General features: G+C 41.2%; 1 protein-coding gene and 1 long non-coding RNA gene across 2 annotated transcripts; both read left to right on the forward strand.

The window, feature by feature from the left end:
* The first annotated feature begins 229 nt into the window (after nucleotides 1-229).
* LOC129603430 (uncharacterized) lies at nucleotides 230-4,391 on the forward strand. Its single transcript, XR_008693286.1, has 3 exons — nucleotides 230-567; nucleotides 1,260-3,084; nucleotides 3,207-4,391. It is a non-coding gene; the product is annotated as an uncharacterized LOC129603430 (long non-coding RNA).
* A 118-nt stretch (nucleotides 4,392-4,509) lies between these two features.
* LOC114845699 (GTPase IMAP family member 8-like) lies at nucleotides 4,510-11,095 on the forward strand. Its single transcript, XM_029134047.2, has 5 exons — nucleotides 4,510-4,618; nucleotides 5,564-5,608; nucleotides 5,833-5,886; nucleotides 7,192-7,770; nucleotides 8,020-11,095. Exons 2-5 carry the CDS (start codon nucleotides 5,590-5,592, stop codon nucleotides 10,545-10,547), a joined length of 3,180 nt encoding a protein of 1,059 aa, XP_028989880.1. The 5' UTR covers nucleotides 4,510-4,618; nucleotides 5,564-5,589; the 3' UTR covers nucleotides 10,548-11,095.
* The last annotated feature ends 2,156 nt before the right edge of the window (nucleotides 11,096-13,251 follow it).

Consider the following 13,251-nt stretch of genomic DNA (forward strand, 5'->3'; position numbering starts at 1 on the left):
ATGTATTGATTAATGTTTAAATGTCTTAATGTAGTACACCTTTTGACTTACACATATGTATTCAGACTATAACTTCATAAGAGAAGATGTAAATCAACAAAGAAATAAGTAAATACTGTACATTTAGTTGTTTGTTAAATGTCCGTAAGTGCCACAAGATGGCGCTATAGTTGCGGGAGTGACTTTGAGCTGACGCACCGCAATCTGCGAGAGAAACGAGACGAAACTATCAGCTGGTGGGACGTGAACAGAGGCGAGTGAGGTTCTCTGAGGTGAATGTGTTTATTGGAACCCTGATTTACAGCTTCCTGTGTAGAAGAACATTTTCATTTGTGTGTGTGCGCGTGCGCTTACAGTGCTACGTCGACACAGAAAAAGGTCGGGTGAAATGTTAATGATGTACATGTTTTGTTTATGGTGAGTGGCTGATCTTTGCAGCTCGGTGCCGGGGCGAGTTTTAAACATTTCAATCGAGTTTGTGTCAAAGCGCTGCTCCCCTTTCAGGAGTCAACACCCCGATGACATCTCATTTATTTGGCTGGTTTGTTTTGATGACTCACCTCTACAGTAAGTCGTCGTTTCGTTGCATCTGATTCATCACTTCTGCCTGTTTGTGCCTGAGAAATACTTCCCCCCTGAATATGATACAGGAAGATGCTCCGTGTAACATAGTACAAGGAAATTAATTAACCTGAAGATTTATTATGAGTTTATCTGCCCATCAGAATCATCACAAAGTCAATTAGAGTCCACTTAAGACCCGGAGGCAAGGATGAGAACTCAGCTGCAGCTGACAGACTATTAATCAGCAGGCAGATAGTTTGATTATGGTAGTTTGTGCAATACACGGATCAGACAATTCTAAGATCAGCCCTTTAGTGGAGCTCATACAAGATGAACCCATATGGGAATAATATGGGCCTCCATAGAGTGCTCGTCTTCATGAGACCAAATATGATTTGATATTATGATGAATAGAAGACCTTCTATTGTTTCACAGACACTTTAAGAAGACACAACCCATAATTACTGGGATATTATCATAAAGCCTCACATGTCTAAAATATTTATAAATGCCGAGGCTGTTACTCGCTGCACTGCTTATCATGGTGAGGCCTGTCCCAGCAGGCGACAGGCGGCTCCACGGGTGCAGTGCATCAAATAAAGCGCATTCTTTTTCTATTACTGAACATCAGACTAATTGATACTCATGGATTCGTCAGCTGATGCTATTTCCACGATTTGTTTTCTTTTTTTAGAGCCAGGTTCTTTAGGAAGGCACAAAGCCTCCTACGGCGATCCAAATCGGCACCGCAGGAGTGCAGAACTACATCCAACTTGGCGGCTCCCAGCCGGATGCACATTTTCCATTCAACTAATCTGCTGTCATGTCACTTGTTTGATCACGGTGAGGAGTGTGACAGCGACTGGATGCGAGCGTTGAGTCATTTTGTTGGAAGCGAAGGCAGCCGGCATCATCGCTGAGTCAGTACCGGGAGCGCCGCTAGCCGGCTGGGGAGGATATTTCCAGCCCCTGGAAGGACGGGGGGCCCGGTTTCTAGACGAATCAAACACGTGGAGCAGAACCAGGCAAATAAAACCACAGAACATCTGGCACCAGACTCCTACAAAACCCCACACAGGCCCAGGAAAAGCTCCCAAACGGTACAGCGCTTCTATCACGTTGAGATTAAAAGGAGATATTTGACAGAGACGATCGCACCAGCGTTGTCTCAGCTCCTCGGAGATGTAATTAGGCTCGTCCCACACATTGCAGCTCCCCAGTCGGATGTGGCAACGCCGCGATCCCAGTGTCACGCAGAGGAAGCGGGATGACGTTAAACCCGCGTAAACTTTTTAATTGATGCTTGGTCGCAGCTGCAGGGCGAGCTAGCTAGCGCGGCTGAGTTTGCTAAGCTAAGCTAAAAGTTACAAAAACAAATGAATAAATGTGCTACATTTCTTGAACTCCGTGGAAAACCTGTATTTTATTTGACATTTTTTGTATATGAGGCGAGAGTTTTTCTTTAGAGTCACAAAGCTGAAGGCACCAGTTTACAGTTTCATGACTTTCCTCCCTGAATGCACCAGGAATTAGCTTTAATTATTCAGTGTTTCTCTTTGCTTGCAAATAAAAAAAATATTTTGGCCTGGTCTACCTTCAGCCGGCGAACAGTGAGAATCTACTGTGTCAAAATAAACCCGTCTGTTTATTTGTGGCAAGGAAGCACTTGTCAGCCAGGTTTCCATTGAGATGTCGTTCTTCTCCAAATGTAGCAGCAACAATAAACCGGCCAGCTGCCTTTTAACCGCTGCAGAAGAAGAGCGCAACGAGGCGACATCATCAAAAGAAGAAGCATCTCAAACACTGGAGCTCTTTATTGGGGTCAAGTTGGGTTTTTCATTGTGTTTGCTCAGAATACAACAAATATACTCTCTTGTCACTTGTACCAGTGTAATAAACTCCCAGTGAGTCAAGTTCGTTGTTTAAATTCGCAGCTCTGCGACGCGACCCCCCCCCCATCACTGATTCAGCAAACCACTACCAGCCTTCTAGTAAATACATATGCAGAGACGGCTCAGCGTGAGGCTGACCCTAAAAGCTTCCGTGGAGCGCTGCGAGCTGATTCCTCACCTCATTAGACACATAGGAAGTGGGACACCGGGAGGAAACAGGAGCATGTAAAGACTATGAGATGTTATAGACGGGTTTCCGGCTAAGCGACTGCACACGTGCGCGTGGTCCAGCCAGGAGGCGCTCGCAGGGAATAACACTGATGAATAATGTGGGAGGGTCCGTCCTCCCTCCCTCCTTTTCCTTCCTTCCTGTCTTGCAGGCACAGAGAAAGCTCCTTTCTGTCAAGACAGAAGCTCATCAGCATTCAGCATGCGCCACCAGCCCACTGCATCCAATCACATGCACTTGAGCATACAGAGTGCACGTGTGTGTGTGTGTGTGTGTGTGTGTGTGTGTGTGTGTGTGTGGCTAATCGCAGAGACAGGCAAGAGAATCCCTTTGTGTTGCCTGAGAGTCCCCAAGGTCATGTCCAGGCACTCGTGAACACATCCAAGACAGGCACAAGTGTGAGGCACAGATGATTCGTTGTGTGTTTCAAAAGCATCACCGTTCTGTTTCCTGTGGCCAGATGTGCATTATTGTTTATCTAAATTATTTATCTGTTTCTCTTCTACATCACCCTGTGAAGTGTCGCAGCCTCGGTCTGAAGAATATTTCCACATAACGGAATCGACGTTCGACTCGACTTTCGCCGAGAGATTGCCGTCGTGTTTAATACCTAGTTTCTATGGCAACCAGCGGCCGCGGCATACCTGACCTACATATGTGCCGTATGTACACAAACACACAGCAGCCATCTGTTACTGTCACTGTCGCACAGCGGCGCGCGGATGCTTTGAGTGGCAGCTTAATGACTTTATCAGACACTGGAGCAAACAACAGCATCTTCTACTGGTCTTTTACAAGAAGAGACAGTGATCACATTGAATGGTTGTTTACTACATCTGTAAATATAAACAAGTAGAGTTCAATGTATTTAAAAGAACAACAGATTTTGGCTGTAATCACGTTTTGGCAACATGAAAGCATATTACTGGTATATATTATATATGAGGCATAGAAATGTGTGTGTAGGAAATTGGCTTTATTATTTAAGTTACTGTGTACATTCAGTTCCGGTAGGATACATTTTGAATATAAAGGTGACTGATGAAGTAGGAAAGTTTCGAATAAAAATTTGGCCAATTGATTTTGGTAAACATTTGTTTTATACGTTGTGGGTTTGCCAGACACAATCCAGGGAAACAGTAGCTGTGACAGTAACAGACCTCACTCTGCTTGTTGTTGGTCTTCTTCCTTTCCTTAGTAGAAACTGAATCTACCATTGGTTCACAAAGAGTAACTCCTGAATCGGATTTGATGACACGCCTTTGATTTTTGGCCCATATACTAACTTGTGTTTCCAAATAATATTATCAAGAAGTGATATGTTTAGAGTGCACCACTTGGAAACAAGGACACTCACTTGGTTTGGACCCCTTCCTGGGAACCGCTTGGACTGGCTGCTCCTGGGGCTGCATGGAACAGTGTGAAGGGTGACATTGCCCTAGGCAGAACCACTGATTCCATCCGACGTGTTGCTGTGTCGGTGAGCAGTGCCCCACTGAGGAGGGAGTGGCCATAGCCGTGGCAGCCAACGTCATCTGAGGAGGAACAAGCTGCTTACAGTATGATCCCTAAACAGATATGAAACTTTACCAAATTCACTAATATCAACAAGCACAATATGTCTCCATCAAATAAAGAGTCATGATCCTCAATGTCTTTATTGAACACTCCAATTTAACATGTTGCTGGTAAGAGGAAAGGTGTTTCAGTGAATAAACTTTGGAAGCAGTGTCCACAAACCTGTCAGACCTGCTTAACAATAATCATGCCGAAGCTGATGCTCCCTCTTCTATCGACACACCCATCGCACAGTTTTTACTGAACTGTACTTTCATTTTAATAGTCATTACGACACAGTGGATATCTAGCCTTGAAAACTTAGAGACATCAAGACTACAACAAAGGGAAACTAAACACAAGGTTTTTCATACAGTGAGTAGATCAATATATTTAATCATTTTACTCACACAAATTGAACATAGAATATTATGTAAACTTGTTGATCAGATAAGTCCTTTTTATATGCTATGATGTTGTAAATTCAGCTTAACTCAAAACTGCTTCTCTGCATTTTCATTTTCACATTTTTTTGTCAGAAAATGCGTTTAAAATTCTGATGTACTGTGAAGCAGGTGTTTGTTTTGTTTGATGCTTGTTTACACTAATTTATTTCAAGCATAATTCTTTTATTAATTTTGGTAAAATGTATGTTTCAGCAGTTCAGAAATCTAAAACCTAATTTCATGAAATCTTTGTGTGTGTTAAAAAACAAAGATTTTCTTTTGTTTGTTGTTAAACTTTAGCTTAAAATGTTACAGATGTGCTACAGATGGAGCGGTTCATTTTTGCTGATTTCAGTCGACTGTCAGTCACCTTTCTGACAATGATCACACACTTATCACACCCTCATCAGCCGACTGTGAGCAGCCCCCCTCCTTGTAACCTGAATCCCCCACCCATTATCCAGCCCTAACCCTAACCACAATAACCTCTAAAGGTGCTTAATATAGCAACTTAGCTAGCTGTTAGCTGTTCGCAAGGAGGCAGAGCAGGCACCTACTGGCCCATACGAATGCGCTGATAAGTTCTGATCAGCCCATTCGTTATGGCTGATAACATCCGAAGCGGTTGGAGCTAGGCTTTCATTCTTAAGTCATTTCAAGCTTCAGAAATGAAATTTCTGAAATGCCTTTTCTTACAGTAACTAACCTGAACAACCTCCTTTGAAAACTCAGGGTTGGAACAGTGCCAGAGTCACTAAACCAAGGAAAGGACACAACCAGCAGGGCAACATACTCTGGAATAACTCAAACTGACACTAATGTGTTACTTTATATTATTGTTCTTCATTTTATTCCATTCCATGTTTTAATCTAGTGTTCTCCCATTGAGTCTTCAATGACATGGCGACATCTCTGCCTGGTGAGTTCAGGCCAGCGTTATCGATCTGACAAAAACATTGATTGATTTCATGGATACTCTGTCTGCTGTTTGTGTGTAGAAATATTTAAGACACGTTTATGAGCTCATTGGCTAAAACTAGGGAAAGAGCATGTTCCCAAACAGGCAGTTTGACCTATGTAGATGTTTACTGAATACTTTACTGCACAGAAGTTATTTCAAAGATTTCTTGTTGTCATTTACAGACGATCTGCTCCCCATCAGACGCACCAAAAGCTTTGAATTCCTTCCACCTTACAGTGAGTTTTATAACACACAGTGTACACACAGTGTACACACAGTATTTGCCAAAACAGCAAAATCAGGGCCAAAAGTTTTGAAAACAAATAAAAAACAAACAAAAAAACAAAACAAAACACGATTTGAAACTGGAATTGAATTTGAAAATACTTATTAATAATAATAATAATAATAATAAATATTGAGAAGGAACAATAATATTTTAAACTAATATCACTGGGCAGGGAGAGCACCTGTAACAAATATCTGCTTGGTAATGATGCACACAGTACCGTGATCACTACAGGGACTTCCCTCACCTCGAGTCCCGCATCAGAGAACTTCTGTCCGGCTGTGGTTGTCAGCCTGTGGCCGATAGCAGACACATGCTGGGTAACGTCTGGGTATCTGGGTTGAAAGCAGCTACAGCAGCCTGAGCTGTATACTGTATGATGGAGCAGGTTTTTATTGCTCTTTGATCATTGCATCATATTAATGGTCTCTGTTGTTTCAAATTAAAAATACTGTAGTTAGAGTTCTGATAGGACATAGAAAGAGGGATAACATTTCTCCTACATTAGCCTCTCTGCACTGGCTGCCTGTAAAATGTAGCATAGAATTTAAATTTCTTCTAGTCACCTACAAAGCACATAAACTCCTTCTTAAAGACCTTTAGTACATTATGCTCTCAGCAGGATCCTGGTGCTTGTCCACTTAAAAAAAGTTTTGCCACAGCAACAACACCAAAGAAATGCAAGAGAGAAATTTCTGAAGCTGTGTCAAATGCAATTGACAAGATAGGACTTAAATGGGACAAGTTGTATAGAGTCACAACGGATGGAGTGCCAACTATGACAGGCAAAAAGGAAGGGTATCTTTGGTGTGTGCCAAGGTGAGAGTGGAAGTTAGGCAGTACAGACACCTGAAAATAATTCAGTTTATATTTGAATTGAAAACCTTTGCATACACTTTATTTTTTCCCCATTTTTGAACAAAAGTATTTTAGCTTCTGTTTCAAATTGTTTTATTTAGTTTTCAAAGCTTACATCACAGCGTTTATTTCGCTGCATGTTATGTAATAAAGTGTTAGAATAAATAGTTTTTAAAGTAAATGCTTTAGAAAGAAAGAAAAATATATAGAGTGAGTTTCACCTTTGAGTTTTCATTAACTGAAACATTAAACTAACTAAACTAAACTAACTAAAAACAGGACCATAAAACTGACCACTGCCTCATGACTGTTTGAACAAACCTGCCTCCTTAAACGTGTTATTCAGCATGTTGTTTATAATGTCTTCACTTACTGTCATGTCCTTTAATTCCAGTGTCTGAGCTGAGGCTGGTTCTGCTGGGGAACAGCTGGTCTGAGAGAAGTTCTGTGGGAAACCTCATACTGGGAAGGGCCGTGTTCAACACTGATCTAGAATCAGGCCAGTGTCTGAGGGCCAGAGTACAGTTTAATGAGAGAGAAATCATCCTCATCAACACCCCAGACCTTCTGCATCCAAACATCTCAGATCACAAACTGACCGAGTCTATAGGAAACTGTGTGAGACTCTCTGATCCTGGACCTCACATCTTCCTGCTGGTTCTGCAGCCTGACGTCTTCAGTGTGGAGCAGGAACTGAGGCTCTGCAGGGTCCTTCAGCTCTTCAGTGATAAATCTTTTCATCATTCGCTGGTACTAAGAGCAGCACCCAGGGCATCTAGCCAGCAAATGTGCTCTGCTCCTTTAGATGACTTCATTAGAAGATGCAAACACAAGCCACTGAGGCTGAAAGACGTTAAGTTGTCCGAGTTGATGAGAAGCTTGGATCAAATTGTAGAAAGAAATAATCATAAGCATCTAAGGTGTGATACCTGGAGCATGAAGCATGACACTCTCTCCAAGTCAGACTCTCCTGGTAAGTGCAAGAAAACTTGATTATATGAGAGTATAGGTAGTGTATAAGTAGAATATAAGACCCAATGGTTGAAAGGGTAATTTTTAATTTCACACTTCCTTTAAAGTGAAATTTATTCCACTCATGTTTTAAAATTATTTAAGCTAAATACTAAATACTGTAAAACAATGAAACATGCCACTTTTCATGACTTATGACAACTTGCAAAGAATATGTTTGTGAAATAATTTATTACCTTTTTCTTTACAGTTCATGATTTCAGGATTGTGCTGTTTGGAAAGATCAACCATATTAAAAAACTTTCCAATTTTATGAAGGAAAAAACCTTAGACTTCAGAAAACTATTAATTGAAACTATAGACATCTTCAGTTTGTCAGTGCAAGCACTGAGAGAAGACATTAGGAACTGTGTGGCTCGTTGCCATCCTGGACCAAACGTTCTGCTGCTCATAGTGAAACACGATTTCACTGAGGAGAACAGAAAAACACTGAAGTTCATGCTGAGTTTGTTTGATCAAGATGCTTTTAAACATTCTCTGGTCGTTATCATGAACGAGGAGAAAGAATCAAGCTCCTCTGTGAATAAGCTTCTTCAGGAATGTGGAGGACGGCAGTACAACATGTCAGACAATAACCATCAACAGCTGATGGAGCTGATCCACAAAACTGTGTGTCAAAACAAAAGATCATTTCTCACTATGACCGATGATGAGAAAGTAAGACCAGAACCTGAGCCCATTGGACCAGTTCTGAACCTGGTTCTGTTTGGTAGTAGAGCAGCAGAGAAGACGTCAGCAGCTAAGGCCATTCTGGGTCAGACTGAGCTGGGTTCAGCCTCCAGCTCCTCCCAGTGTGTTAAACATCAGGGAGAGGTGTGTGGACGTCGGGTTTCTCTGGTGGAGCTGCCTGCTTTGTCTGAAAGAGCTCCGGAGACAGTGATGGAGGAATGGTTCAGGTGCGTCTCCCTCTGTGATCCGGAGGGCGTCCATGCCTTCCTCCTGGTCGTACCCGTGGCTCCCCTCACCGATGAAGACAAGGCAGAGATAGAAAGCATCCAGAACACGTTCAACTCTGGAGTTGTTACCTTCACCATGATCCTGTTCACTGTGGACTCAGATCCTACACATCCAGCTGTTGGTGACTTTGTCAGAGGAACCAGAGACCTCCAGGAGCTGAGTCAGACATGTGGAGGAAGATGCTTTATTCTCAACCTCAGGGACAAGCAGCAGATCCCTGATCTGATGGAAGCTGTGGAGAAGATGACAGCTAACAGATCCAAATGCTTCACCAAGGATGCTTTCACCAGAGGTCTTATAGAGAAAGTTACAAATCTAACACAACTACAGAAGGTGAAACACAGCAGAGAGACTGAGATAAAAAATGAAAATCAGCAGAGTGACTGTCTCAGGATGGTTTTGATTGGAAAGACCGGCAGTGGAAAGAGTGCAACTGGAAACACGATCTTGGGCAGAAACATGTTTCTCTCCAAAGCCTCTCAGATATCAGTGACCAGATTTTGCAGGAAGGCTTCAGGACAGATTAATGGACGACGCGTCACTGTAGTCGATACTCCTGGTTTGTTTGACACATCCCTTTCTGCTGATGTGGTTCAACGGGAGCTTGTAACGTGCATCAACATGTTGTCTCCTGGACCTCACGTGTTCCTACTGGTTCTGTCGATCGGTCGGTTTACAGAGGAAGAAAAAGTAGCTGTGGAAATGATTAAGAGGATGTTTGGTAAAAACTCAGAGAAGTTCATCATTATTACTTTCACCAGAGGAGATGATCTAGAAGATACATCAATCGAAACTTACATTGAGCAAGACTGTTCTGACTTTGTAAAACGTCTAATAAAAGACTGTGGAGGTAGAGTCCATGTGTTCAACAACAAAGACAAAACAAACCGCACACAAGTCATTGAGCTGCTGAACAAGGTTGATGTGATGGTGCAGGAAAACGGTGGCGGCTGCTACACCACGGAGATGTTCCAAGAAGCCGAGTCAGCCATACAACGGGCAGTAGAAAAAATACTGAAAGAGAAGGAAGAAGAAATGCAGAAAGAGAAAGAGGAGCTGGAACGGAAACATGAGGAAGAGATGAACAATGTTAAAAGAAACATGGAAGAACAAATATCTAAAATAGAAACAGAGAAAGAACTGATTGAGAATCAGTTAAAGGAAAAGGAGGAAAAAATGAACAGGGAGCGTGAGGAGAGAGAAAGAGAACGAGAAAAGAGGGAAGAGGAAGATAGAAAGAAAAATGAAGAGGAAGAAGTTCAGCGGCAGGAGTGGAAACAAAAATGTGAAACATTAGAAAAACAAATATCAGAGTCACAGTCGAAGGAAGAACTGATCAGAGAACTGGAGATTCACAAAGAACAGCTGACAAAAGAGAGAGAATCCTGGGAGGAAGAAAGGACGAAGTGGTGGAATAACAGAGACAGAGAAAACATAGAGAGACAAGAGCAGGAACAAAAAAGAATCAAGAAGCTGAAGGAGGAATATGAAGAGATAATAGAGAACTATCAAAAACTGATAAGGGATTATTGCATCAAAATGAAACAAAACGAAAAAGAGAAGAAAACACTGGACACCAGCTACAAAGGGAAACTGAAGGAAATGAAAGAGAAATACGAGGAGGAAGCTAGAAATCAAGCTGAAGAAATAAATGAGTTCAGACAGAAATACACTAAAGACTTTGAAGCTCTCATAGAAAGATATGATGAGGAACTAAAAGACCTGAGACAAATATATGAGAAACAGAAAGAAGACGACTAAAAAGAGTATAAGCTCCTGCATGAGCTTACCGCTCACAAAGAGGAACAAATGAAAGCAGAAGTAAAGGAACTTAAGAACAAACAGGAAGAGGAAATATACAGATTAAAAAAGAAACACGCAAACTGTGTCATTTCCTGATGAGACTCATCAAGTTAAACAATTACTCACCTCTTTAATACCATGGACCAGAACCATCACAGCAAAACATCAACAACAGAGGATTCAATGTGAAGAAGAACATTACACTGAAAAAAACAATCAGGCCTAAAACTTTACGTAATTTAATTACATGTAAATTTTCCATGTAATTTTATCACATAAATACTAGGTAAGAGGTGACAGTTTATGTAAACTCTTTCAGTCAGGTTAGGGTTATGCCATTAAATAAAGGATTATATAAAGTTATTGCAATTTTACACATAAAACTAATGTTTGTGTGAAATAATTACATAAAACAAGGTCAACATGAAGTCATACTTCATTGACTCCTTTGAGGAAATCATGTTATCTGTATCTGAGCTGCTTGCTCACGGGAGGTGAGCAACATATGTGACTTCCCAGGCTAATCTTCTAACCTCTTAGCATCACAGGATTGTTATTGAGAAATACAGGGTTGTCAATTCAAGCCCAATTTTCCCCAAGAGAATCTATTTTTTATGTCTTATCTTCATGTAGATATTTACCATAACCATAAACTGATGAAATAGTTAATGTTAATATGAAATTCCTCATTACCTGTACATGAGGTAATTAGACAAAACACAAGCTTTATCTGTAAAATTGCATCAACTTAATGTAATGTAATTGCATAACCCTTACCAAACTGTTTCATACATTTGAAGTATAGGTTATTTCATATTTTTTACACATAGTATAGTTGTATAGTATGTTTCATATTTGCATTATGTTTATTAAAAAAACATAATCATTTGATGTACATAATACTTGAAAGTTATGAATATGGTTTATTAGGGCCAAGAATAATTTTTGGGGTGTAGGTAACAGTGACAGAACAGCCACTTTACACAAAGTTGGTTGAATGTTAGTTAATGGCTGGTTTATCATAGGTAGATAGATATAGGGTAAAATAGGGTTAAGTGACTATTAATGTAAAGTCTTTCAGTCAGCTTAAGGTTATGCCATTAATTTAATGTAATTTAATTGCATAACACTGACCAACCTGTTTCATAGATTTCAATAAAGGTTATTTGATGTTTTCGCGTACATTACATGAGCATATTTGCTCACATGTTTATGTGGTGGAAATATCCCATAAACAAACAGATGAGAGAGCTGTCTTTTGTGTGATTTATTATAAAAATAAAGGAAAATAAAAATAAAGTGGAAAACAAATTTAAAAACATCGATGTTGATTGTGCACAGCCAAAAAACAGCTGGGGAGATCAGTGCATACACCACGAATGTGTGGTACAAAGAGCCCAGAATCATCAAGTCGCCTCTGCTTTTTAACCCCTTTACCTGGCTCCGCTGGAATGTGTCTCTGAACCAATCAAATTGTTCGTTCCACCTTATCTCGTCGTGAGTGAGAATGCTTACATTCGCTGTAAAGGGAATTACGATGATTATTACGGTTGTTTACACAAAGTCCAAAAGATGGAACATCATTACGGCCACTGGAAAACGTGTAGCGGATAATATTTATAAGTTATGGCAGCTTAAACCTGAAATAAGCAGCTATAGTAAACACAAATCAAGCTAAAGGCCTTAACGAGGCCGCGTGCGGCAATTGATTTCTGGCAGAGAGACACTCTCACCAGTTCTGGGAAGGATCTGTCATAGAACCGTGTAAACAAAGACTGCAAGTCGCACCGAGACGAGCAAGCATCCGGTGTTTACAGCAGGCATTGTGACCACATGTGGATATTCCTATGAATATGCTGATATGTATTGTGCGTCTGCTGTTTCTTCTGATGACTCACTGTCAGGAGCGTTTGTGACACCGTCCATCACTGGCCAGACAGTCTGATAGAATGGGAACGATGAAGCTTGTTGAAGTCCGTCCGTTAGCATCTGTGGCCGAGGAGGACTGTGTGACATTTGTGATGTCATCACTGAGGTGACACAGCTGTGACTCGTACCGTGCAATAAGTTGTGGGCAGCGGGGACATAATCTGTGACTCTCTTGTCATTCAGCCACCAGTCATCTGGCTTCTGGAGGCTGAAGCCCCCTCCGCCACCCGAATGAATCGAAGGGGCCCTTCTCAACAGCACTGAACAATTTTATTGGCAATTATTGACAGTGTAAAAAATCTAGACTGTGACTGACCTTGCAGGCAAATGATTAGTTCATCGATCTGTTTTCTGAGCCCAGTGTGGACTGGAGTACGTGAACATGTTGACACAAGCTAATTAACTGCAGCAAGCAGCCCCTTCAAAAGTAGAAGTAAATATTAATGACATCTGCTTTGAGTCTTTATTCGGTTCCATCTTTTCCATCTGTTGCATCTTAACATACTGTAGCTTGGGATTCAGGGGATGAGTAAGCATTAAAGTCTGGAAAGAAAAGATTTGGCACCTCTTGCATTTATCAAAAAGGCTGCGGACCTCTTGGCCTTTTTACTTTTCCTCTGCATTCTCTTTGTTTTTCTCCCGGGAACACTGAAATCCAAAATAGCTGCTACAGTACCTCCCCTCTTCATCCTGCTGCTCTCCCCCTCTACGTGTCATCGATTTTACCCAGACA

Source organism: Betta splendens, chromosome 19, assembly GCF_900634795.4.
Source record: "Betta splendens chromosome 19, fBetSpl5.4, whole genome shotgun sequence".
Lineage (NCBI taxonomy): Eukaryota > Metazoa > Chordata > Actinopteri > Anabantiformes > Osphronemidae > Betta > Betta splendens.